The 25,448-nt window shown below is 51.2% G+C and overlaps 2 protein-coding genes across 6 annotated transcripts in view; both read right to left on the bottom strand.

Moving 5' to 3' along the window:
• Nucleotides 1–14,283, bottom strand: part of LSS (lanosterol synthase) — a 35,574-nt gene extending 21,291 nt beyond the window's left edge. For both annotated transcript variants that reach the window (XM_049627679.1, XM_049627678.1), the window contains exons 1-11: nucleotides 14,194–14,283; nucleotides 13,721–13,889; nucleotides 12,909–13,047; nucleotides 10,192–10,300; nucleotides 9,028–9,149; nucleotides 7,323–7,419; nucleotides 5,089–5,224; nucleotides 4,663–4,771; nucleotides 3,980–4,098; nucleotides 2,111–2,208; nucleotides 1,615–1,642 (exon numbers count right to left, since the gene is read on the bottom strand). In XM_049627679.1, the coding sequence (XP_049483636.1) occupies nucleotides 1,615–1,642; nucleotides 2,111–2,208; nucleotides 3,980–4,098; nucleotides 4,663–4,771; nucleotides 5,089–5,224; nucleotides 7,323–7,419; nucleotides 9,028–9,149; nucleotides 10,192–10,300; nucleotides 12,909–13,047; nucleotides 13,721–13,889; nucleotides 14,194–14,207 (1,140 nt within the window). In that variant the 5' untranslated portion in view covers nucleotides 14,208–14,283. The remainder of the gene's footprint in view (nucleotides 1–1,614; nucleotides 1,643–2,110; nucleotides 2,209–3,979; nucleotides 4,099–4,662; nucleotides 4,772–5,088; nucleotides 5,225–7,322; nucleotides 7,420–9,027; nucleotides 9,150–10,191; nucleotides 10,301–12,908; nucleotides 13,048–13,720; nucleotides 13,890–14,193) is intronic.
• Nucleotides 14,284–20,225: 5,942 nt separating this feature from the next.
• The window catches only part of MCM3AP (minichromosome maintenance complex component 3 associated protein), a 55,767-nt gene continuing 50,544 nt past the window's right edge, over nucleotides 20,226–25,448 (bottom strand). For 3 of the 4 annotated variants that reach the window (XM_049627671.1, XM_049627670.1, XM_049627672.1), the window contains exons 27-29: nucleotides 25,191–25,397; nucleotides 22,654–22,804; nucleotides 20,226–21,529 (exon numbers count right to left, since the gene is read on the bottom strand). In XM_049627671.1, coding sequence (XP_049483628.1) covers nucleotides 21,371–21,529; nucleotides 22,654–22,804; nucleotides 25,191–25,397 — 517 coding nt within the window. In that variant the 3' untranslated portion in view covers nucleotides 20,226–21,370. Of the gene's footprint in view, nucleotides 21,550–22,653; nucleotides 22,805–25,190; nucleotides 25,398–25,448 lie in introns of all 4 variants that reach the window. The other variant, XM_049627673.1, reaches the window with a different exon arrangement.

Below are 25,448 nucleotides of genomic sequence, written 5' to 3'. Positions count from 1 at the left end.
GCTCACAACAGCTCCTGCAAAGTGGTGGGAACCTAGCCAACTCCTGACCTAGGCTCCATGTTCTGTGCACCCCTCAATGACCCTGAGGGCCAGAAAGGGGACGTCTCTGCAGGCAGATGAAAGTCAGGCAGCTCCACCTGCCTTCACCAGGCCACCAGTTGGGACAGAACCCTCTCAGGGCACTTCCAGTATCTGGACAACCACTGCCTGTGACCTCCACTGTCCCAATACCCAACAACAGGCTTTTGCCCCAATCACAATGATGACCCAAAACACCCCCTCACTTCTAAGTACACCTGGAGGTGGTGGGGCCTGGCTGAAGCCTCAACAGAGCTGGGAAGGCCCCCTTCAAATCCCACCCTGGGAGCCTAGTTCATTGGTCAACACTCTGGTCCCACCAGAATGCCAGTGGCCAAATCCCAGTGATACTAAGATAGACAGTGACAGACACTTGGATGATAGGGACAGGGATGGCAATGCCAGAGCCTTGCCAAAACAAAAACCATGGCCTTGCAGGACAATATATAGGAAGGACACCTGCCACCAGGAAAGCCTCCTGGCCAAAAGAAACCTGAACTGGATCAAGCCTGAGGGTCTAAATGCCAGTTTCAGGAAATACAGGGCACAGAGGAAACAACCAGTCAGATCCAGAAGGGGGATGCCCTAGGAACTAATCAGTCATCCAGGAAGGAAGGGCAAGCACCCAGAAGACCACTGGGCAAAAGTGGCTTCAAGGACCAGTCACCTGGCTCAAACCCTGATGCCAACAAACCTGCCACAAAACCAAACTAGGGACTGTCATCAACCCCATAAGGCAAAAGCAGTGTGATTTTACAAGAACAAATAAGCTGGGGTGCTCAAGGAGTCAGAGGGGATGGAGAGCCCACACAGGGGTTTGTGACCTGCCTCCACTTGGCATGTAAGAGTCAGGGAGCTGGGAGTAAGGCAAGGACGCCGAGGCGAGCTCTGTACTGGGCAGTGCTGGGTCCATGTATATCTGTCCCAAGGGCCAGTGGCCTATCTGACCCAAGAACACTGCCAGAGGCTCTGTGTTTCCACACTTAGCCAGGTGGGTGACAGTACACATTGTCACCAAAACTCCCACAGGGTGAGGCAACAGTTCCCAGGCTGACCGCTCTCAGGTCAGCCCTAGCCACACTGTGACCAGATACCTCCACCCCCAGGGTCACACACAGGAAATGAGCCAGGGAGGAAGGTGGTGGCAGAACACCATTTACGATAAATGGCACAAAAAACAGAGCAGCGGACACAGAGAAGGGCCACAGGGGAGCACATCTCAGCCGGGGGTGCGAGGACACAAGGCTGGGGGCATGAAGCACAGGCTCCCCTCCTTCCTGCCTGACGCCCACCTCCCATAGGGGAGTTGCAGACTCTCAGCCTTCCCGCAGCCTTTGGGGCCTGTCGGCATCGCTGTCACACGGCACACGCCCAGGAAGCACCCCGGCTGTCCCCTCAGACTCAGGACTGGGGATACCAGCGGCCGCTCAGCACGTGCTGCCAGAACTCACTGTGAGGACTTATTGAATCTTAACAAACCTAAAGAGCAGGAATGGTTGAAAAGGAAGCAAACGGCCACGGCTTTATAGCTTTTACCTGCATTTTCATGCCATCGAGACCCAGCCTGTGAGGACAAGAAAAGCCCAGGTCAGGAAGCAGAGGGCAAAGAGCTGAAGTCAGGCGGCCACCCAGAGCCCGGCTCACCCCACTGCTGGCAGCAGACCCACCTGGCAGACCCACCCACCATGGTCCCAACTGCAATCAGTGACTGACCCATTACTCTTGTCGGCGAGGCCTTTCTGACATTCACCAGAACCTGCCCCATGCACCCCCAGGCTTCCTAGCTCTACCTTCCCAAACCACCAGAAGTTCTTGCCACATAACAAATCTTTCAACTCAGAGATAACCCTCACCATCTTCCACACAACCCCTGAAATTCCTGGTTCCAAATGTCACTATACACATACGTCATCTCCACGCCTGCCACTGTGCTGGGGAGGCCCCCACGCACGTCTGCCCTTGGCTCTCAGCCATGTGCGTCAGGGACCAAGTGTGATGCTGACCAGCCACAGGCCCTTCCAGCTGCACTCACCAGAGGTAATCAGGAATCCTGGAGATGTGCTCCTGGAAGGCAGAGGAGTCCGGCCCATCCACGTACCAGCGCACAAGCATGTTGATGGTTTTCGAGATCTGCAGGAGACACAGCTGAGTCAGGACCTTGCTCCAGACCTGTAGTGGCTCCCAAGCATGAGGACCACAGCCCAAACACTGGGCCCCCAGCACAGCCTCGCTCCGGGCCAGATAAGACCTTCGACTCTAAGCGAAGCAACTCACTGCTCACCAGGCCCCGAGAGCCAGAGACCAAGCCAAGTTGTGCCGCCAGAAAGGGAGATGGGAACGGCCTGGGGCACGTGCACAGACAGAAGACAGAGCGTCCTGTGAGAAACAACGTGAGCCGAGGCAACTGGTGAGCAAGCACAACCACCATGAGGGCTGGGGGTCCCCCACGTGGGCATGCAGGGTGTGCCTTGAATAACTCAGAGACGCAGAACAGGATGACAGAGAGACAAGACCTGTGTGGCATGGACTGCTTGCTCATGACAGAATGTTGGGTTTTTTGGTTTTTTTTTAAAAATGATTTGATACTTTTTTTTTAAATTTTTTTTTTTAACGTTTATTTATTTTTGAGACAGAGAGAGACAGAGCATGAATGGGGGGAGGGTCAGAGAGAGAGGGAGACACAGAATCGGAAGCAGGCTCCAGGCTCCGAGCTGTCAGCACAGAGCCCGACGCGGGGCTCGAACTTGTGAACCACGAGATCATGACCTGAGCCGAAGTCAGACACTTAACCGACTGACCCACCCAGGTGCCCCTTGATATATTTTTTTAATGTTTATTTTTGAGAATGAGAGCGAGAGAAAGCGCATGCGCGAGCATCAGGGAAGGGCAGAGAGAGAAGGGGACAGAGCATCCAAAGCAGGCTCCACACTGACAGCACAGAGCCCGATGCGGGGCTCAAACTCACGAACCATGAGATCATGACCTGAGCCGAAGTTAGATGCTCAACTGACTGAGGCAGGCAGGCGTCCCTGGACAGAACGTTCTAAAGGCCCAAACCTCCCACTCTGGCTTCTCATAAGCAGTTAAGTGCTGTTCTCATGTAGGTCAGCCATGCTTTACTCAGTGCTAAGCCGAAAGCCCATGAAAATCACACTGCTGCTAAGGGAACACGACTCACTGCTCCACTGCTCCGTCGAGGCAGGACAACCCACCAGGCTGTCAGAGGTCCCACAGAACACCGGGGAGCAGGCTGCAGAGCGGAGCTGCAGGATGCCACACCAACCGGACTTCCCCAGAGAGGCCGCGGCACGGCCCACCAGGGGCCCAAAACAACAACGTCCCCCGCAGCTGTCACCCCACGGCCGTAAGGCAGCCCCCCAACCCTGCACCGGCTGGGGTACACCCGCCTTTGCATGCGTGTCCACACCCGGCCTCTGTCAAGCTCCACAGCCTCATGACGCAAAGCCAGGTCAGGAGCCTGGAGGCTCGGAGGAGAGAGCTCCGAGTCACCAAGCGCGGCAGGAACCAGGACTGGAACCCGAGAGCCCCGGCACTCCAAACCCCACAGGACAAAGGCAGAAAATGAGTTCTAGGGAAGACACTCAAGAGAGGCCAAGCATCCCTCCCAGCAGCCGGAGAGATCTTGAGAGGCAGCCCCAGGAGAAGCACTACACACTCACCAGGTGACAGGAAGGGAAGGGAGTACTAAGTGCAAGACACAGGGGACAGATGGGAGTCCTCTCTGCCAGGCTCTCATGGGAGACATCACCTCCAGGAAGACCCCCACTCCCAGCTCCAGAGACTGGCCTCGAGACGGCCTTCTGCCCCAGCTCCTCCCCCCACATGGGCTGCAGTTGGGTGCCCACCCCAGGCCCAGACACCCAGCAGTGGGATCACTGACCGGGCCAATGCTAATGTACTTGGAGAAGCAGTCATCGGCCACGATGTGCTCGTATAGCTTCTGGATGGCCCGCTCCCGCAAGCTGGTGCTGTGGTGGCCCTCGTACAGGTTGAGTAACACTGCGGGGAGTCAAGGGTGTCAGCACAGGGCAGCACCTGGGGCCTTCCCCATGACCCTCCTGGACATCCTGGTATGCCGCCCTGCCCTGTCCCTGATGCCATGTTCAGGGTCCACTCCCCCGAGTGGAACTCCAGCCTGGGTGCATCTCAGCACTGACTGGGGCAAAGACCCAGCTCCCACCCCAGGGCTCAGCACAGAAGACGTGAGCAAGACGACATGTGATCAAGGGAACATGACCCACACGCGGCACCCCATGCTGGCCCCCAAGCCACCAGGGTTCTCGCAGGAAGATGGGTCTGAGCTGGGCCCCACAGGGTCCTGCCCCTTCTCCCCTAAGGAAGGAACAAGCGTGCCCTCCAGGCCTGCAGCCTCCAATCCTCTTGTCCAGGAGCCCCAGCCACAGGCTTGCTCCAGAGGTGAAGACAGGGCAGGCCTACTGGACACGTGGCGCACACGGTAGCCCTGGTCACCACAGGACCCAAACGACAGGCGGTGAGGAAGAGGAGGAGAGTCAGCATCATTTTAGGTGTAGGAGGCCCACCAGCCCCTCAGAAAGCACCCACCGTACACCACACGGAGCAGCCAGCTGTGCGGCGTGTACAGATCATCAGGGCACACGTTGTTCCTCTGCGCCGGCCAGTCGATGCTAGCATAGTCCTCCACGTAGAGCTCCTGGGGGGCAGCAGCGCCTCAGCACCCTCCTCTGCCCACTCCCTTCCCAAGGGCATGCCCAAGGAACATCTGCACCCCTAGCCCCATCTCAGTACCTCCTTCCCCAAGACACAGCGCAGGCCAGGACTCTGCTCACAGGTGCCCTGAGGCCATCCCACCGTGCAAGCCCTTTTGGGAAGTCACTTATGATATGGGGAGGTGCAGGATTCACCCCTACTTCACAGAACTCAGCCCTGCAGGGTCTCCGGCAAGCAGGCGTGTACAGTCGGGACTCAAGGGTAACCCCACACCTGGGGTCCCTGCCCAGGAATTCTTACGTGACGGAGGCTCTGGACCAGTGGGTCCTCCTTAGCGCTCAGCCGGATGGCGTAGCAGTAGCTCATGGGCAGGTAGACCTGTCGGCAGTGGCACCAGAGTGTGGAGGGATGTGCAGGCACCCAGTCAGGAAACAGCCTGGGGAGACGGCATGTCAGCAGGAGATCTGGCCCCACCATCACCACCAGTACAGCCCAGGCCCTTCCAAGGGTGGAGTCGGGGTAGACGGCTATGCTCAGCCCAAGTCGGCATGTCACAGCCACGTTCCTATGGGGTGCCAAGGAGCACAGTCTGCAGGAGTGACAACCACTCCTCTCAGTTCAGCTGGGCACATCCTAAAACCAGGAGACTTGACTCTTAAACTTTCAGGACTGTCTGTGGGTTCAGCTGGGACAAAGGTACCACAGTAATCTAAATTGTTAATAACAGAAACAGGGTGAAGGGTCTACAGGAACATTCTGGACTATCTTTGCAACTTCTTTGGAAATTGAAAACTGTTCCAAAATAAAAAGTTTACCTAAAACCCTTTAGAACTGGCACATCTTCCCAAGGACTGAGGCTTGGAGAGTTATCACCACCAACACGTTTTTGCCCAGTTATCCTGACCTCAGCATACACAGTTCCACCAGCTTCCCGCGTAGGTGGGTACCCAGAGTATTTTCCCCACGCTTTCCCTTCAAGCCTCCTATTCTCGTGTGTGAGAGGCATGGGCATGCCAGTCACAAGCTGGGCAGGCTCCTGCTCTCCCAACCCTGTCCTCAGGCCACTTCCCTCACCCTCAAGGGCTTGCCTACTCACTTTAAAGGGAGGTATTTTACAATCTCTCTGTAGCTGGTGGTCCAGGATCTCTGGTCCCCCTCCTGCACACATTCCTTGCATCTTCTACCCACCCCTTCAAAACCACTCCAGGAAAGACTGGCAGTGCCCTCACAGCCTATCACTGACTGCCAGATCCACCATGTAGGGGCACAGACAACAAAGAGTGCTCTGACACCCACACACCCTCCTGGCACTCTGCCCATTCCTTACACACCAGGCGGGTCCAGGGTGCAGCCAGCAGGCAGCCAGTGAGCACCATTGGGATAGCCTCAGAATGCCTCCCGGACTCCTCCCAAGTGTAGGCCTTGGGTAACAGACCCCCTCCCACTGCCTCCTCACTGCCCCTCAAGGCTGCAAAGGCTTGGCCCTCAGCACTTTCATCAGGATCTTTCACCCAATGCCTCTCCTCTACCAAAGTCATCTAACACAGAAGCCCTCCAACCTCCCTGATAGCTTTCTGGGGGGCTGCAACATCACTCGTGTGCTCCCAGGAGCCAGCAGGGGCTCTAGCAGGGGGCTCACCTCCTGACGGGGACTCTGGGGGATCTACACACACGTGAATGTTCTCTGGGAAGACGCCCATAGCTTTCAGTAGATATTCACAAAATGTGAATATCATTGATTGGAAGTATCACATTAGTGTTGATTTGACTAAATATTTTTTTATTTATTTATTTTGAAAGAGGAGAAGGGCATGTCCACGAGCAGGGGAGGGACAGGGATAGGGGAGAGAGAGAGAGAGAGAGCAAGAATTCCAAGTAGGCTCCGTGCTATCAGCGCTGAGCCTGACATGGGGCTCAATCTCACAAATTGAACAGTGAGATCACGACTTGAGCTGAAATCAAGAGTCAGATAATCAACCTACTGAGCCACCCAGGTGCCCCGATTTTACGGAGTATTTAAAAAGCATTGTGGTTCTGTTGTAACATGGAAATTCCTCTCTTTTAAAGATACACACTGAAGTGTTCACAGATAAAGTATGATGTCTGGGATTAACTTTCACATTCACCAGCAGAAAGCTAAGGGAACAGAACAAACAGCACAGCACACTCCAGTGCTGAGGCTGGCAAGGGCTGCATGGCCTACTGCCTTCTTGTCTCCACTTCTACAGATGCTCAAAACATCCATAACAAGACACAGGACAGCACTGGTTCTCCCAGCCCTGCAGGGCCCCATCCACCTGCCACATGGCCCACCCCCACGGTACCTCCTTCCGTCCTGCCCAACCGGGAACCCCTTCCATCTGTCTGCAGGATTCAGCCAAGCAGGCCTCCACCAGGAGCCTAACAGCCTCACTTCACAGAATGGACCGCCTCTTCATCTGGGGAACAGGCAGCAAGCGATCCAGGGCCCGTCACACAACTCAGCAAGGCACTGGCAACCCAGCTACACATCAACCTCAGAAGGACAAACATACCACATCTCTGGGAACAGAGTGTTGAGGCCTTCCCAGCTATAAACATTCAGGACAGCCAACCAGAACTTCCCCCAGGAGGGGATGGCCACAGCACCACCTGCAAAAGAGAAAAGGTCCAGATCATCTGCCTCTTACTATGAAGATTAGCTCCTCAGAAATCACGTGTGCCTCTTCTCACATGAACTGAAGACAGTGCTGAGGATCCTCCAACCCCAGATGAGCAGCAGGTTCCAGAGCTGCTCAGAACCACCCAACAGCACAGTTGCTGAGTGGAACCAGCTGTTTCCCCAGAATAAGTGTGTCCAGCCCCAAGAGAGACATTCATAGCCTCCACCTGCAGGAAGGCAGCTACCTGGGCAGGCGAGGGGCCCAGATGCACGCAGCAGCCTCAGGCCTAGAGAAGGTGATGAGGGGAAGTGAGCATACACTCAGCTCTCTCTCTTTGGGGGACCATACCTAACTGTTCCTCATCTGGGACTCCCTACTTGGCAGACATGTCCATGCCCCAACATGGCGTTCAGAGACACTCAAGACGCCAAACAGGGGCCACTTCCAGAAGCACCAGGCCTAGGCACAGAAACACTGTCCAGGACATGCTTCCCAACAAGGCCTCACCCCAAACCCAGGTGTGTAAAGTCAAACACCCACAAAGCTACTAGGAAACTCCTTCACCACGCAAGGAACCAGAAAGCAGCCTTGAGGCTAACGACGAGTTCACCATCAAACAAAACCTGTGAAGAACAACGCAGGATCTATTAGAATGTCCACCAAGAGGCTTAATCTAGCCTGGTGGGTCAGGAAGGGCTCCCACAGAAGTGACAAACACAGTGCTGGATGAAGGCTAAGTAGAAGTTCCCGGGCAGCAGGGTGGGAGTGGGTCAGGAGGCTCTAGGCAGAGGAAGTAACACATACAGGGCCCAAGGTAGGAAGGGGCCTCAAGGAACTGACGGGAGGCCTCTGTGTGAGCACCGAGAGCGAGGAGGACAGGCAGATCATGGAACGTCTGTGACACACAAATGGGAGAGACCTTGCCCAACCTGTAGAGCAGCAGGAGCCAAGACGCCCCCCAGAGCTATAATCTGTCACCTTCAGAGTCCAGAGGGGAGGGAGAGGCGCCATCTGCTGGAAGCCCCACGGGGTGTGTGGGAGGGTGACTGGGCTAAGCAGAGCCAGCTGCCTCCAGAAAAGCCACTCCAGGTATAGCCCTGCCAGAAGCACACTGGCGGACTACTGGCTGAGTCTTTGCCATTATGTGAGACAAACGGGATTATGTACTTATCTTAATTCCCTTTTTTTTTTTAATTTTTTTTTTTTAACGTTTATTTATGAGACAGAGAGAGACAGAGCATGAACGGGGGAGGGGCAGAGAGAGAGGGAGACAAAGAATCTGAAACAGGCTCCAGGCTCTGAGCTGTCAGCACAGAGCCCGACGCGGGGCTGAAACTCACGGACCATGAGATCATGACCTGAGCCGAAGTCGGACGCTCAACCGACTGAGCCACCCAGGCGCCCCTCTTAATTCCCTTTTGAAACAATACCAGTGAGGTTGGAATGTGTCCATCTCTTTCTGCTTTGATGGATCCCTTTTCACATATTTCACCCAGGATTTCAAATGGAGGCTGATCTTTCTAGTTTTCATTTGCTAGAGCTCATTATGCCCAGGTGATATGGACCCTTAACCCAGTGCACGCTGTGTCAGGGGTACCTTTCTTGTGAAGAATGTTCCGGGCTCGTACCAAGTCAGGATCGTCAGGGCCAACACCCAGAATTCTCAGAGATACATAGTTGAGTGCAGTCCCAAACACTGTGGATTTGTCCTCCATGTGCCTAAGGGAGCAAAGGACAGAGTGAGAGAATGCCATGTTTCATCACTTGTAAGGAATTAAGCAAGGTTTTCAGCAAAATTTCCTCAGAAAATCAAAAATACTAAACCTTACACTGATACAACATGGCAACATAATAAAACACAGAACAGCAATTTTCCAGTAAGAATTCACGTGCCTCCCATAATTGAACAGTTCCAAAAGTGCCTGTGCAGGACTTGCCTGCCTCTTCGGCTTACTTCCCATGCCTGAATCAACATGACCAGTCCCAGGGTGCAAATCCAACTAAGGCTCCTTTGTCACTACAGCACACAGAACAAGCATCAGAGGCAACATGGCAGGTAAGGCCAAGACCCTGTGCCTGTCCAAGGGCACTAGTGAGATTTCAACATCCACCAAGATGCCCTGGGACCTGCAGGCCTGAGAGCCAAGGCCTTAAGCTTGAGGCCCACAACTCTGTCAAGGGATGAAGAGAGGCTGGGCTGTCCTTCAAGAATTCTAATGGAGAATCCCTGTGGTGTGGATTCAGCCCACCAGAAAGAACCCCATCTCTGGGTGTAGAACAAAGGGCAGCAGAGCCCATGACCAAGGTGGGCAGGCAGCTGACCATCCTGGGGGAAGGCCCTGCTCCCAGAGTGTGCTAAGTGTCAGAAAGGCACACTGAGACCTGGGGAGGGTTACCTGGCCCCCCTGGTTCCACCTGGTGCCATCCCAGGGCCCAGAACAATTTCCTTTTGCCTTAGCAATAACAGCCAGGTGGCTTTCTGTGGGGTGTGGGTCTCAAGAGCCTCTCAACCAGTCATAAAGTCCAGGTACAACATAAGCTATGAAACCAACGCCCAGAAAGCAAGTAGCCACCTATTGTAAGACCCTTGGGAAACCAGAGTTCAGCACACAGCATCCAGCCAATCTCCCTCCTCCCAGGTTCTCCCCCCCCGGCCCACCTAGGTCCAGAGCTAGTCACCCCACCCTTGACAAGTATTATCTCCTACATATGAACATGTGTGCACAAGTAAGCACATGTGTGCAGTAACAAAATGACTCACAGGCCCCAGCCGCCATCAGGGAGCTGCACTGACCGCAGGTACCGCACTATCTCTTCTTTATATCCGGCTGGCAGATGGATTTGCGCCACATAGCATGTGATCAAGAGACCTGTGTGGCAGAAAGGATGTTCCTTTACTGGGAGGAGGAACACTCAGTACTGCCAAGCCTAGGCCCCTTTCCTCTCAACCCAACAGGGAGCTGGGTCTCCTTTGCATGGAAACAAGCCAGAGAAGGCTATTCCTCCTGGCCTCATGAGGGACTTTGGGAGTGAGGGCCCGGGGAGCAGCCACAACACAGGACACTCCTTACATAGGGTATGCAGAGCCCACCCAGCCAAGTTCAGGGTCCTGCAATACTGTCCATACCTGCTGGAAAAGAAATACCAAATGGGTCACCCCTGGACAGAATATTTATTGCTTATGTTTCTCTGTTTTATACGTTTTTTTTTTAACCACACGTAGGAATTTTTTTTTTGAGAGAGAGAGAGAGAGAGAGAGAGTGTGTCAAGAGGGGGAGAGGGGCAGAGGAAGAGAGAATCTTAAGCAGCCTCCAACCTCAGTGCAGAGCCGGATGCAGAGCTTGATCCCACGACCCTGGATCATGACCTGAGTTGAAATCAGGAGTCAGATGCTCAACTGACTGAACCACCCAGGAGCCCCTATACGTTTTTTACCAGCATATGTCACTTTGCAAACGTGGGAGAAGGACAATAAACATTACCCAGCCTAGCCCTCCTCAACATGGTGCTCCCAGGCCATCTTCAACCCCACTCTTATCTCCCCCAGCACTGGCTCCATCAGTCACATGCTGTAGCGCCCTGCAAGGGGAGAGGTGTCTTAGGGTAGGCCTTAGCCAAAATGCACCATGAGATACATGCCTGGCTCTAGATCAGAGGCATCAGAAGCCCTGGAAGACATGGCCACACACAGACACAGCCCGGAAGAAGGGACAGCTAGGTCTGGAGATGCTACAGAGGTTCACAGAAAAAAGTCATCCCAAATCAAGCCCATCTCTTTTCATCAGTTACAGTGCTGTCAAGACAAAGAAACACACGTGGGCAAAAAACAGAACCAGTGTCTCCCTCATCTTACAGGCAAGGAAACTGAGGCAGGGGCCCCAAGTGGTGGGATTGGGGCGGGAACCCAGGGGGTTGGACCCTAGAATCAGGGCTCACCACAGCGATGCATATATGTATATGTATGACTGAATCCAACTCCCCATATCACATATGAGGCAGCCAAGGCACAGTGAAGTCCTGTCACCTTACCCAGGGTCACAGCAAGCCAGCGCCATGTCATTGCCTCCCCATAAAGACCCCTGGGAATAGTCAATGCCACATGAACCACACTCAGTCAGGAACTGTCTATACAGAATCGCGCCCCACCCCCCCCCAACCAGGAGCATTTTCCAAATTAAAGCAGATAAAGGAAGGACCAGTCAAAGCTCACCCAGCCACGGAAGAACGCTGGAATGGTACTTCTGAACAGAACAGCATCAACCTGAGGAAGAAGGTCTATCCAGAGTCCAAAAAGGGGAAGCCCAGGAAAAGCCCCAACCTACAGCCTGCACAGAGCAGAAGCCGCAGCTGGATGAGCCCAGAGCTGCAGCAGCAAGCCTAAAATAACGCAGGACCAAGAGCTCCCTGCATGCCTGGTTTTGTACGTGTATGACCTAACCTGCTTCTCATCATCTTCATGTCACAGATGAGGTCGCTGAGAGACAGTGAAGTCCTGTCACTCTGCCCAGGATCAAAGCAGACCAGTGGGATCATGTGCCACTACTTCCCTACGAAAACCTCTGGAATAGTCCCAACAGGCTCCTAGTGGGGCCAAGGGAAGAAAAAGCCCCTTGACTTGCCCCTAAGGACATGCCCATGGGTTCCTGGATAAGAAGATCTAATGACGTACAGCCCAGGAGAGACAAGAACACAATGGATTCCCAATGCTCCTCCCACTAGGAGAAAAGAGTTCTTCTACATAAATTCAAAGCAGATTTCTCACATTACATGGCCAAGTATTTCTTCAGTGAAACACTCTCAGAACACAATGGCCTTACCTAGCCAAACCAGTTCAGTACCCAGGAGGCCCAAGTGCAATCTTCCTAGGACTCAACCAACTGAACCTGCAGTTTCCCTGCCCTGGCTCCCTCAGTCAGCCCTTCAAGGTTAAGTTCACACACCCAAGCTGTCTGGCCTCCCCCAACCTGCCCAAAGAAGCCTTAAAGATCCCACCCATCAGGGCACCTGGCTGGCTCAGTTGGTAGAGCACACAACTCCTGATCCAGGGGTTGTAAGTTCGAGCCCCACGTTAGGTGTAGAGATTAAAAATAAACTTAAAAAAATTCAAAAGGTCCCACCCTTCACCTGCCCACTCTAGCTAGCACCTTTACATAGGCTAGGTCCTCCCCCTTGGAGTGTCCCTACCGCTCTGTACTGGGACTCAAGAGCCACTCCTCCTCCGTCCCCACAAGAGTACCCCTTGCTTCCCTTACGGGAACACTGGGCTGGCAGTGAACACTGGGGATGGCACTCCCATTCCCCAGCACCAACACCAGGACAACACAGGCACAAGGCAACCCTCCAGAGACATCTTCCAAGTAAGCTCCTGGGTTTTCACCTGTTTACTCATTCACACGCTGCATTCACCAAGGGCCTGAACCGAGCCCGACCAGGACCCCAGGACGGCCTCACCCACAAGCTGGGGCAGCACCCACCTACCTGGCAGGAGGAAGAGTGGGCCGCCATAATCACCTGCCCAGTGCCCATCCTCAGCCTGCAGCCCCACATAAAATGTCATCCCATTCAGAGCCCCTTCATGGGCTGTGCAGGCTTTGGGCAAGTCCTTAAAGTAACCGGTCTGCAGAAGACAAAAGAGAGGAGAGATGAGGGGTCTGTGGCCAGGCCAGAGGAACCCTCAGCACCTACAGCCAGGCCAAAATTACTTTCCAAGTTTCAACTGTTTGGATCAAAAGTCTACAACTCTTCGAAAGCACTGCCACCTCAAGAGGCAAAAGGAAGGTTCTACGTTCTCCTGCTTTCCAGTCACTATTTTCAAATTTCTTCATAACTTCTCGGGACGTCTTAAATCAGTAAGACAGATGTCCAGGCGCGCGGGAGGGGCGCAGTGCTGCCCCGGGCCTGCCCCCCCCCCCCCCCCCCCCCCCCCCCCCGCCTCTCTCGGGAAGGGCCGCCAACGGGACGGGACTGGACCGAACGGCACGGCAGGTGGCAGCGGCAGACAGGGCCCCAGGGAGAAGCCCCACCGCCCGGCGCTGCACACTCCTTCCACCAGCCGAATCGCTCACATGCAATTCCCTGGATCAAAAACGTGTTTCTCAAAAGGACAGCGGTTTCCTCCGCGTCACTTGGTGCTAAGGGGACTGAAGCAGAGGAGCCCGGCCCACCTTTAGGGGACATCTTGGTCCGCACGCCCCACCCCCACCCCCGCCGGGCCCGGCGCTCCCCGCTAAGGCAGGGGCTGCGCACCGGCTTCCGCCCACCTGCCCGCGGCGCCCGGCGCGGGCACCTACCGGGTCCAGTCCCAGGGAGTGCGCCTCCAGCCGGGTCTGCCCGCGGCCAGGATCCTCCCCCTCCTGGAAATACGTCCACGTCTGCCTTCCCCTCTCATTTCGGAGGCGCCAGCGGCTGAGGTCGGTGGCGGGCTCGGTGCGATAGGGGCCCCCTCTACGACGCAGACACCTGAAAATGGTCGCGCTCCGGTGAGAGGCCGTCCTGCCCGTTCTTCCCAAGTCGGAGCCCGGAGGCCGCGGCCGTCCCTTCCGGCAGCCCACAGACAGGCCACCGTTTTCCGTTTCTCACAAAATGAGAACTCTCAGTGCGCCAGCTGGGCCACTACGCCCCCGCCGCCGGATTTCTCCCCGAAGCCCCCGCCCCCGCGGCCCCTCGGCCGCGCTCCGGACCGCTCCCTCCCTTCTCGGGGGTCCCGGCCTCGTCCAGCGGGCGTGCTAGGGCCGCGCAGGGGTCCCGGGAAGCAGAGACTCACGTGCCCTCCGTCATGAAGGCGGCCGCGATGTTCCCCACCCGCGCGCCGGCGCGGGTCCGCGCGCGCTCGATACATAGACTCGCGCCTCGGGCGACGTGTGGGGCGCGGTGGGCCGATGTCCGTGCAGCCAATCAGAACGCCGCGAGGGTGGGCCCGGGGCGCGCCCGGCCGCCTCAGTGGTGGAGAGCCAGACGCCCCAGCGCGACGAGGGCGTGGCCTAGGCGGGGCGGGGCCTGCAGTCAGGTCCCGAGCTCCAAGTGGCGAGCTGCGCGGAGGGTGAGGAGGAGTGCCTGAGCCTTAGAGCCGCGTGGGGAGGGTCCCGGTGCGCCCGAGGAGGGCGGACTGGCGGGAGCGATCTGGGAGAGAGGCTCAGGCTGAGGTCACAGGCAGGGAAGAGCTCCTGCCCTTGAGGGAGAGGCCGGCTAGCTGGAGGTGAGTGCTTGAGGGGAAGACGGAAGCCTCGAGGTTGGGCCTTCAGGCGATGAGGTGGGAAGCCTCCTCGGCGGAGGAGGGAGGCGGTAGGGACCCGGAGGAGGCTGACAGGAGCGAGGCTCCCCGGGAGGCTGAGCCCCCGAGCTGCCCTGATGGGGATGGGCCTGGTGAGGCGAGCCTCCGCCCCCCCCTCCACCGCCCCCCACCCCCCACCCCGGGCCCAGGGGCCCGGGAGGGCCAAGCGGGGGCGTCAGGTGACGCTCGGGGACAGCCTCGGCTACTCACAGGGGTGCCCCGAGTCAGGGAGTCCCCAGGATAACTTAAAGGTGAAAGGGCTTGACAGTAAAGGGAAGGGAGATAAAGGTGGAGACACAGAGTAACCGAGCTTGAAAGGGACAGTTGGGGTGGGGACAGCCTGGCCCTCAGGGGTGCACAGCAGAAACCTGGGCTGCGGGGAGAGTGGAGGGCATCTGATGGAGGAGACGGTGCTGACCCGGAGGGACAAGAGCCACAGGGCCCAGAGGCAACCCCTCAAGAACCCACAGGCCGCCCCAGCATTTGGTCCTCTGCGGACAGAAGCCCTGACATCCCTCCGGTCCCGCGCCGCCCCCTCCGCCCCACGTGTGAACCACCGAAAGCCAGAGGGAAGGCGGTGGGGGAGGGGCTCCTTGGAAAAGAAGAAACACACACACCTTCCCTTTAATGGAATGAGTATTGGGGTTTTAGACGGTCAGTAAAGGACACTTGCCTCTTCCAGTCGTCGTTCAGAAACTAGTGAAGATGACACACAAGTAGGATGATATTAAAATACCAGCCTTCCACATATACAAAGCTAGTTTGGAAGACATGCCTTAGATCTGCAATCAAGAGGGGAATACTGACCCACCCCTAAATCAGACAAACATCTCTCTCAACCCCTGACCAGATGGGCAGCTGCAGCCTCCAGGCCACAGAGCTGCCTCACCGAGCACCATGCAACCAAGTGCAGGTAAGAAGATACCACCAGCCTGTGGACCCCACAAAGTGTACTCAGAGGAGCCTGAGCATACTTTACCCTGTCCATTCTCCCAAATTCACCAATCCATACTTCGCTGGGAGTAGAAAACAGTTTTTCTCCACTGACGTTCCTCCACGTGGAAACACAAAGAGTGGGAATTAGGGCTCCAGCCTACAGTATGGACATCTCAAACCCTGAGTCTGGCAAAGCCAAGGGACAGAAGCAGTTTCAGTTGGAGCACACTTTGAGTTTTGATATTTTACTGTACTGGAATTTTTATGAGCAAAATAACAATTTTTTTTAAATATCTTGGAAAGAAAAAAAGTGTAAAAACCCATCTGAGAATTCACAGGTAAGACTTTCTAGAGACAGTCATGAGAAAAAATAATACTTCTCTCTACTTACACCCTACCAATTCCAACTCATTTAATAAATTGGATACAGAAGGCTCCAAAGTTTTTGGCATGAACAACTGGGCATATGATGGTGTTGTTTACAAAAGTAGAGAAGGTTTTGGGGGAAATTTCAACTTAGATTGGAAACATGTTAAGACAGATGCTCATCAGACGTGTAAGTGAGCACACTAGAGTAGACTTGTGTTCAGGAGAGAGGACAAGGCTAGAGAAAGGAATTTAGGAGTTACCTGTTTTTAGGTGATGTTTGAGAATAGGAGATTGGACAAGATCAACTAGAAAGTGAGTGTTCCAAAGAAGATTTTCTGGGTGAGTCCTGGGGCAGGAATAGTTTCCAGTTCAGAAGAGAAGGAGTAGCCAGAAAAACAGGAGAAAAACCAGGGTAATGTGGAGTCAGGGAAGCCAGGCAAAGACATGGTTGCATAAAGGTTTTAGAGGAATTGTAAAATGGGGTCTGAGAATTGATGATTCTAAACGTTGCAAGACAACTTATTGGTGACTGATAAGAGCAATGTTAGGAAATGTGAAGAGAAGAGCCCGGCAGCAGAGTTTTATTTTGTTTTTAAGGGGGGAATTTCCAGTTAAACATGTCAGACTGAGCCCAGGCATTGACTTCCATTTCCCATCCAAACTCTATTTACATAAAGTAATAAAAGATAAAAACTCACAGTGAAAGAACGGGAGAGAAGTTACCAGCAAACTAGAGAGATCAACACAATTGTAGAAGTTGTGATGTAAGAAGTGATAACTGACCTAGCAAGCCAGAAAAAGCTGAAACCCATAGGTAGAAGTGAAGCCATCAAGAAAGAGACCATTTTTGCTAACAAATCCAAGGAAGGTGCAGAAATCGAAAGACCTTTGAATAAGCAGTATGATGATAGGTCCCTTCCTCTACCTGGGTGGGAGCCTGTAACAGTTGAGTCAGAGCAGGTGTGAACTCAGGAAAGACACAGTTGAAGTCTACTGAAAGTGGGGGGGACAGGGGAATGTTGAGTGAAAGTCTTACACTCGTGTAGGAGCCGGGTCCTACGCCTTCCATTCAGCCATAAGACTTCAGGCAGTAAGAAGAGGATTTCTCTGGAGCAAATGGCCCCCCAAAAAGACCTGCAAACATTGACAGCTGGGACCCACTGTTAAAGTGGAGAAGCCAATCGGCTGTCAGGTTGTAACCCTTGACACAGAGCTTCCAACAAGCTCCTTAGAGCCCCTCATCAACGTGAGCCAGACATTTGAGGAAAGCCTCTATGAAGAAAGACAACAAAACACACCAAAAAAGGGAATTTTGAGAAACAGAGAGGATGCCAGGTGTGGAAGAGGACTTGAACAAAAACATGTCCTCACAGAGGTAGGATGTTGCACCCATGAAACCAGAACCACCTGATGCTCTTTCCCTCCCTACACTATTTTCCTCAGTGCTTCCCACTGATTAGCAGACCAAACAGTTTGCATATTTATCTTGTTTACTGCCTATCTCTCCATTAAAATATAAGCCCTGTGAGGGCTGACGTTTGTCATATCCCCAGCACCTGGAATAATGCTTAGCAGATAGTAAATATTCCGAAAGTATATACTGAATAAACGAATGAACAGGATTCTCTAAATAAGAAACATTAAGGAAAAAGACTCTCAGGAATAAAAAATATGGCATCAGATTTTAAGTCCCTAGAATAGCAATTTAAAATAGGGAAATTTTAGGATAGTGGGATAAAAAATAAGGATATAAAAAATAAAGGAGAAAAAATTAGAGGATCAATCCAGGTGGTCAAACATCTGAATATTAGGAGTTGCAAAGGGAAATAATGGAGGAAAAGAATATATTAAATAATTTCAAAAAATTCCAACATAGGCGGATAATTTTCCAGGCTGAGAAAGCATGGCATATTGTTTTCTAAAGATTCCTGCAACACCTCCCATCTCACATGCTCTTGTACAATACGGTCTTAACACTCGTCCCAATGAGAAGTGGGATCTACATCCCATCCCTTGAATCTGTAACCAAACACTTGTAATACCTTGCTGTGAAAGTTATCCTGCACGAGTTCCAAAGCTGGGGTTGCATTTTGCTCACTGGAGCACTTGTACTTGGACCCCTGAGATTCCATGTAAGAAGTCTGACTACCCTGGGCAACCTTGCCATGGCCACATAGTGAAGTCACATATTAGCCACTCAGGTTGAAAGGCCCAGCTGAGCCCCCTGCCAACCATGTGAGTGAACTTGTCTTGGACATCCAGTCTAATCAAGCCTTCAAGTGACTGACTGCAACTGTGTGAGCAATCCCTAGAGAAAGCTGCCCAGCTGAATCCTTCCCACATTTGCTACCACATATGTTTGGAGTAGTCTGTTACACAGCAATAACTACGGGGGGGGGGGGGGGGGGGAATGCACCACTAATGCTCAGCACAGCAAATTGGGAGGGTAATAGAGGAGGAAGACCAACACAATCAAGCATGTTTTTGAGAAATTTAAGAACACTAGGAACAGATGATTTGCAAAACTTCCAGCAACAGTAACAACCAAAACAGGAGAATGATTACCAATCTAAAATTCTATTTCCGGGGTGCCTGGGTGGCTCAGTCGGTTAAGTGTCCGACTTGATTTCAGCTCAGGTCATGATCCCAGGGTTGTGGAATTGAGCCCTGTATCAGGCCCCATGCTGAGCATGGAACCTACTTGGGATTCTGTCCCCTGCCCTTCTCCCCTACTTGTGTGTGCGTTTTTTCTAATAAAGAAATTAATTAAAATTAAAAGATAAGGGGCACCTGGGAGGGTCAGTCAGTTGAGCATCCGACTTAGCTTAGGTCATGATCTCACAGTTCATGGGTTTGAGCACCACATCGGGCTCTGCTGTCAGCACAGAGCCCCTGTGGGTCCTGCTTCAGATCCTCAGTCTCTCTCAAAGGTAAAATAAATAATAAAAGAAAATAGGGCACCTGGGTGGTTCTGTCAAGCATCTGACTCACGTCATGATCTCAGGGTTTGTGAGCTCAAGCCCCACTCCAGGTGAGCATGAGCCCTGCTCCAGATGGGCCCGCTTCTCTCTCTGTCCCTCCCTCTCTCTTTCTGTCCCTCACTTGCTCCGTCTCGCTCTCAAAATAAAAGATAAATAAAATTCTGTTTTCATTCAAATGATAAATCAAATTTAAGGGTAGATATAAAGACAAGATAGGAAAGCTCAGAAGGCTGCTAGAATATGGGCTCCATCAAAATGAGAAAGCAAACAAAGGAAGAGGAAAATCTAGGACTCAGAATCCAGGACATGTCCACACTGTGGCAGAAAAATGGGTGTTTCCCAGTGGGTCATCTCCAAAAGAAAGTGGAGCCTAGCACAGTGTTGGAAGGAACTTTACACTTAGCACAAAAAGTTTTGGGTGAAGTAGTGATAACATAGAAAAACAAGTAAACAAGGCAACCAACTCCAGGGAAAACTGAAAAGTTGGACCGGTTAACCTTAAAAATAAAATCATCAGTTATCTTGCCAGCAAAAATGGGTTTATTTGGGAATTTCAGAGAACCACAACGCAAGACAAGCAAGCTAAGGCAAAACCATAACTCCAAGGAACAAACCAGAACATGGCCTTATAGAGGAAAAGAGGGAGTTGGGCAGGGCTATTGTAAACAGAAAATCAATTGTAGTAAACTGGATGCCGAAAGTGTTGCGGCTTCTCATTAGCTGAGCTGTAACTTTCTCCCATTGCTTGAGCTGTGGCAGTCTCTCATTGGCCGGACTATTGCCTGGCCTGGGCAGGAGGAAACCTTCCTTCCTCCAGCTGGGACAGTAAAGTAGTATCCTGACAAGATGTCCCTCTTACGGAGATGTCTTCGGTTGGTAGAGCACTAGAGCTCCCCCTACTGGCCTCCTGACTCCATTTTAAATGAGGTTTCCTTTTATTAATTTTAACATAACTAAAGGAAGTGTAATCATAAACCAATACTGGGCTCAATGGCCAACAGTATTAATAGTCATACTGAACTCCGAATGCACACTTCAGCCCACATTTTGTCAAGCTGTTTGGAAGACTAGAAGAGGAAATGTGGATATTTAGGCATGCATAAAGTATGTTGCAGAGAGGATAGTCTAGGAGAGCTAAGTTCTCTTTCATTGTGGGAAATCAACAGATAATGTCTAAAATCAAGATTAAGAGCGGCGGCGGCGGAAAAAAAAATAAAAAATAAAATCAAGATTAAGAAATAGCATTATTTAAGGTCTTTATTGATGAACATGAAATTAATCACTGAAAAAATCCCTAAAAGAAGTAAATAGTTTTGTTCTAAGGAAGTAGGGATTGGCTGGTAGATTTGGTGGTCGTGGGATAAGAAGTTCTGTTCTTAGTGCTTCTGTTTTCTCAGTGAAATAAGCAAGGTCATCATCTAAGAATGCTGGAGGTTTGAGGAGAATGAGAAGATACAGTCTTCTTGGAGAGACTAAAGGATTATAATAGGGAGATGCTGAGTGCCAATTTCAGATTGGTGGTCATACTCAGCATCACCAAATTAATAATACCTCCTTCTGTGGATGGCTCAAATTTATCCTTCTTCCACACCAACTGCTAACAAACTCAAGATTATACCTTTCCTTTTTCACATGGATGGCTGCTCAGCACCCCTTTCGAGATTCCTGCCTTGTGTTGCTGACCAGAATTGCCTATATACCATCTTTAAAAGAAGTGACCAAGTCACTTCTCTCCTAATATCTTCCAACAAATGACTCCCACAGCACTCAGAATAAGGCAGCAAGGGTCTCTGTGGTCTGGCCTATCCCCCCTCACTTGGCAGTACTACCACACTGACACCTCCAGGTGCCATAACCTCTCAGCTACATCACATTCTGCCCAGTTCCACCCTGCACTCCCCTCCTGGAATTCTCTCTTCTCCACATAATCCTCTGGTCTCCCCTCTGCTTCCAGGGCAGGGATATGCCCTGCACACACCTTCCGATTGCTATGTACATATAACGTTGGCTCTCTTGGATGTGAGCTAGGTGGGCCTGGTGAGCAGGGTTCCTGTGTCTTGTTTGTCCCTGTGTTACTGATGTCTGACACATCAGTGATTCCAACTTAGAAATGAATGCACACAGAAATGTAAGCTGCAAACTCCCTCAGAGCCTATGTTGGTGGGTGACAATGTGAGATGAAACGTAAGAATATCAAAGACACTACACAGGAGAAAAGAGCCTTTCATTCTGAAAACTTGGGATGGCCTCATTAGACACTCAAATGGTTTATTTGCATGATTAATAATCACATTTCCAACAGTGCATCAAACATCTGAGAAGAACATTATTTCGAGTAAAGGCAAAAATCTTCGGGAGACTCTCACTCTCTCAGGTCCCGTAGCTCAAATGTCCACCATGTCCAGCAGTGCAGAGAGATGGAGCTCAGAGGCAACTTCCTCCTCCCTTGAACTCTGCATCAGCCTTTCCAGGTACTTGAGCCGTTCAGTCACAGATGTGCCTGTTGCCTCTGACAACTGCAGTTGCTCCCTTGGCCTTTCATTCTATTTAAATAAAAAAGAACCTAAAAATAGTTTGGGGAGATCCATAAACCCAAATATATTCTCTTTGAAGGCAGTATATCTGATTCATGTTAGAAACTTCATCTGTGGCCTGCTGGGCTCAACAAACCCGTTTCTTGGCATCTATCATATACATCCTCCCAGCCTCTTTCAGCACATACATATACAGCTGGTATCACCTGCACATAGAATGTTTCTCTTCATTGTATCATCCACTTCCAGTGTCAGTCATTTTTATAAAATATAATTGTCAAGGGCTATGAGCTATTCCATCATATGTCCTGTAACTGTTTAACCTGACTCCCATCTTTAGATATTTAGTTTCCATTTTTTTATGCAGTATGATTAATACTACAGGTGAACAACAACAACAAAAACCCATCAATTTTTGTTATATATGGTAGTTTCTTTAGGGCAGAATTGTTAAGTCAAAACGTACAAACATTCTTAAGGTACCTGCCAAACTGATGAATGGCAACAGTATGCCTTCTTAATTTGCTTTTCTTCCCTCTTGAAGGGCTTCCTAAAACCAGTCCAGGAGCATACTTTTTAAATGTCCAGCATTATAATCTATGATGAAAACTCTGTTTTTGCTTTTGTTACCACTGAAAGAGGATCATGAGGTAGAAAGACCTTGAGCTTCGGAGCCAATCAGGTCTGGCTCTGAAAAGCAGCTCAGCCACACTCCTGGGTGAGCCCCTGACGTCTGTGATCTTACCTTCCTCGGTCATTAATTTTCCTCAGGGAAAGTTAACCCCGCAGAGGAAGACTGGGGTGATGCCAAGGCTTGGACATCATGTGCACAAACAGAAGCCACCATCATCACCTTTGTTATTCTCCTCAATGCCCTCACTGCATGTCAGAACACGGTTATGGGTTTTGTTCAATTTGTAAGCATGTTTTAATTCCACTCTCCCTTCATTTCACACATAGAAACTCAGAATTAGCTGGGCCTCTATAACACTGACAGATTAAGAAAAGATCTAATTTAAGCTAATAATTTATTGGTCATCACAATACCATATGATGAATGGAGATGTTACTTTTCCCCGCCATTCTCTCAGTCTTCAATTCTAATTCAAATGCCAAATGTACTCTCCTCCCACCTGAGGGCTGGTAGTGGTCACTGTCTTCATCACAGGTTCAATAGTCTGAGGCAGAGACACCAGGGTCTGAGGAAGGTAGAGGGGAAGGGATGTTGAATCTGTAAACACTCCTGCGTCTGCAGACAACCACTGCTGAAGCTGATCTTCAAACCTAAAGCATTTGAGAATGAGGAATAAAACATTTAACTATCATTCACTTTTCTCCTATAAATATTTTTAATTAAAAAAAATTTTAAGATTTTATTTTTTAGTAATCTCTATATCCAACATGGGACTCAAACTTACAACCCCGAGAATCAAGTCACTTGTTCCACCAACTGAGCCAACCAGGCACCCCTACTTTTAACCTTTTAAAGCTTTGCTTTTTACTAAGGGTAGAACAGTTATGAGAAGCAGAACCACACTCCTAAAAATTTTTAATCTTCTCTTTAATTTGTAAGTCCAATTTATATTTAACAGAAAAGGTCACATTTATCCAAACAACTGCTTTTGCATGTTACTTAACATTACTCATAATTCTCCCATTTGGTTTATTTTCTCTGGCTTATTTTGGTATTTATAATTAATTCTTATCTCTTGATGGATTATCCAGATGTGTGGATTGCTGCTTATAGTTTAAAATTAACTCAAAATAATATCCCACCACCACCTAACACACTTGTAAGATGTTCACTCCATCCACTTTTTTCACTGATCTTTTCAAGAAAAACAATCTGATCCAACTGCTTAAACGATACACACCTATGAAAGTCTACTTTGAAAATCATGACACATTCATTCACTCTTCCAACAAGCCCCCACCAAACACTACGCACCATTCTAGGTACCAGGGATACAGCACTGAAAGAAAAGAGACAAGGCCCAGCTGTAAGCAGCTTATAGTTTAGTGAGGGGAGATAGACAAAGAACAAAAGAAAAGGGAAATGCAGTCTGAAGGTGAGAAAGACAAAGCAGAGACATGAAGACAGGAAGGGTTTGAGGGACAGGCAAGGAAGACCTCGCTGAGAAGCGGACATTTGAGCAGAGACTGGACATGAGTGTAATGTGAGCCACAGGGATATCTGGAGGTGGCTGAAGAGTTCCAGGCAAAAGAAACAGCAGGCACAAAGGCTTGGCTGTGTGCTACCTCACAGGTTGAAGGAGCAGAGGTCACAAAGGAAATGGGAGGCAGATCACATAGGCCCTGCCCACCTCATAAGGATTCTGCCTTTCATTGGAGAGGAAGTCATTGGAAGGTTGTGAGCAAAGGAAAACATGACCTCTGCTTCACACGAAAGGTTCACACTGGGTCTGCCAAGACTAGACCACAGCCCACTGCAACATACGGTCCAAGTCTGAATACATTTTTGATAGAGACAATAGGATTTATGGATGAACTGGATGTGGAAGAATAATTCCAAAGCATTGGGCTGGGCAGCTGGAAGGACAAAATCTCATCAACTGGGAAGACCATCTCAAATGGGGGAAAACCTGGAATTAGATTTGGGATGTTAGCTTTGAGATGGCTATCAGGCATCCTATAAATGACTAATGAAGATTTTAAGGAAGCCATTGCATATTCAAATCTGGATTTCAGAGAACTCGGGGTTTTTAGATATGGAGTTGTCAGAATATTGACGTTATTTGAAACTGGAGATTATCACTGGGGAGTGGGGGTGCAAACAGCACAGAGGCTAGGTGAGGGGGTCGGGGGATGAAGAAGAACCCGGAGAGCCCTAGGGGGAGTTACCAGCTGGGCAGGAAAGGGACTAGGTCTCCTGCGAGGTAGGAGGGAGAGAACAAAGGTGTGGAACGCTGCTGGAGACTGGGGCTCATGGTCAGTTCAGCAAGCTGCTTGTGACTCTTACCAGTGCAGACATGGGGGCAGGGAGGGGCTCAGGAGAGACTGGGAGGACAGAAGGGAGGATCACACTGTTTGAGGAGTTTACGATCAAAGGAGCATGGCTCAGGCATGGTTCCCTGTTCTAGGGTGCTGGGAGGAAGGGGACATAACAGAGCAGCTCACGTGAGTGTCCTGAGTGGGTGGGAGATGGGATCCCAGCCAAGGGGAGGGGCTGCCCTTGGTGATAAGCTGGACCCAGGGAGGCTGCTGGGGGTGAGGGGATGGGGTAAAGGCCACCTTGTAAACTGCCTTCTTCCTGGTTCTCTTTCTCAGTAAAACCATTAAGAAGGGTGGTGGGAGACGAAGAGGAGTGTCTACGGTGTGGGACGACGCACTGGCACCCTCAGGCTTGCCAAGGGCAGAGAGCCAGTGCCAGCCACACATTCAGCACTCACTATCCACTGAAGAGACTCCATCAGCCAGCCATGCTTTCTCTCCCACCAGAAAACTTATGACTCTCAGTAATAAACAGTAATGAAACTGATTTCAAACAGTTTAAGACCTACTATCTAGGGCACTGCCTCTGCCTTCAAAGAGCTTATACTTCACACATCTGACTTGCCTTCTTTTTTAAACAGTCACGTCACTGTGATCCTTGCTAATCCAGCATGAAGGGGCCTAACGGACACAATAAACCTAAGGGAATAGACTTCACCTCTTGCTCTCCTCTTTCTCCAGCAGCAGACTCCGGGACAGACACTGGGCCAGGAGCTCCTGGGCGGAGGCTCCACGCATCAGATCCTGGGTGCTGGGAGCCCGCCCCTCTGGGCCATGCTCTACATTCCTCTTCCCTTTCCAGTGCATGTGCAGTATCGGAGCAGGAAACTTGTTTGCAGACGGGTGCGAAGACTTTATCCCCAAACTGTAAGTACATGTTTTGAAATGCTTATGGTCAGGAAGGAGGAAGAAAGGT

The sequence above is a fragment of the Panthera uncia genome, chromosome C2, assembly GCF_023721935.1.
Source record: "Panthera uncia isolate 11264 chromosome C2, Puncia_PCG_1.0, whole genome shotgun sequence".
Lineage (NCBI taxonomy): Eukaryota > Metazoa > Chordata > Mammalia > Carnivora > Felidae > Panthera > Panthera uncia.
Note: the sequence above shows the minus strand (reverse complement) of the source record. Positions and strands in the feature narration are given on the sequence as shown.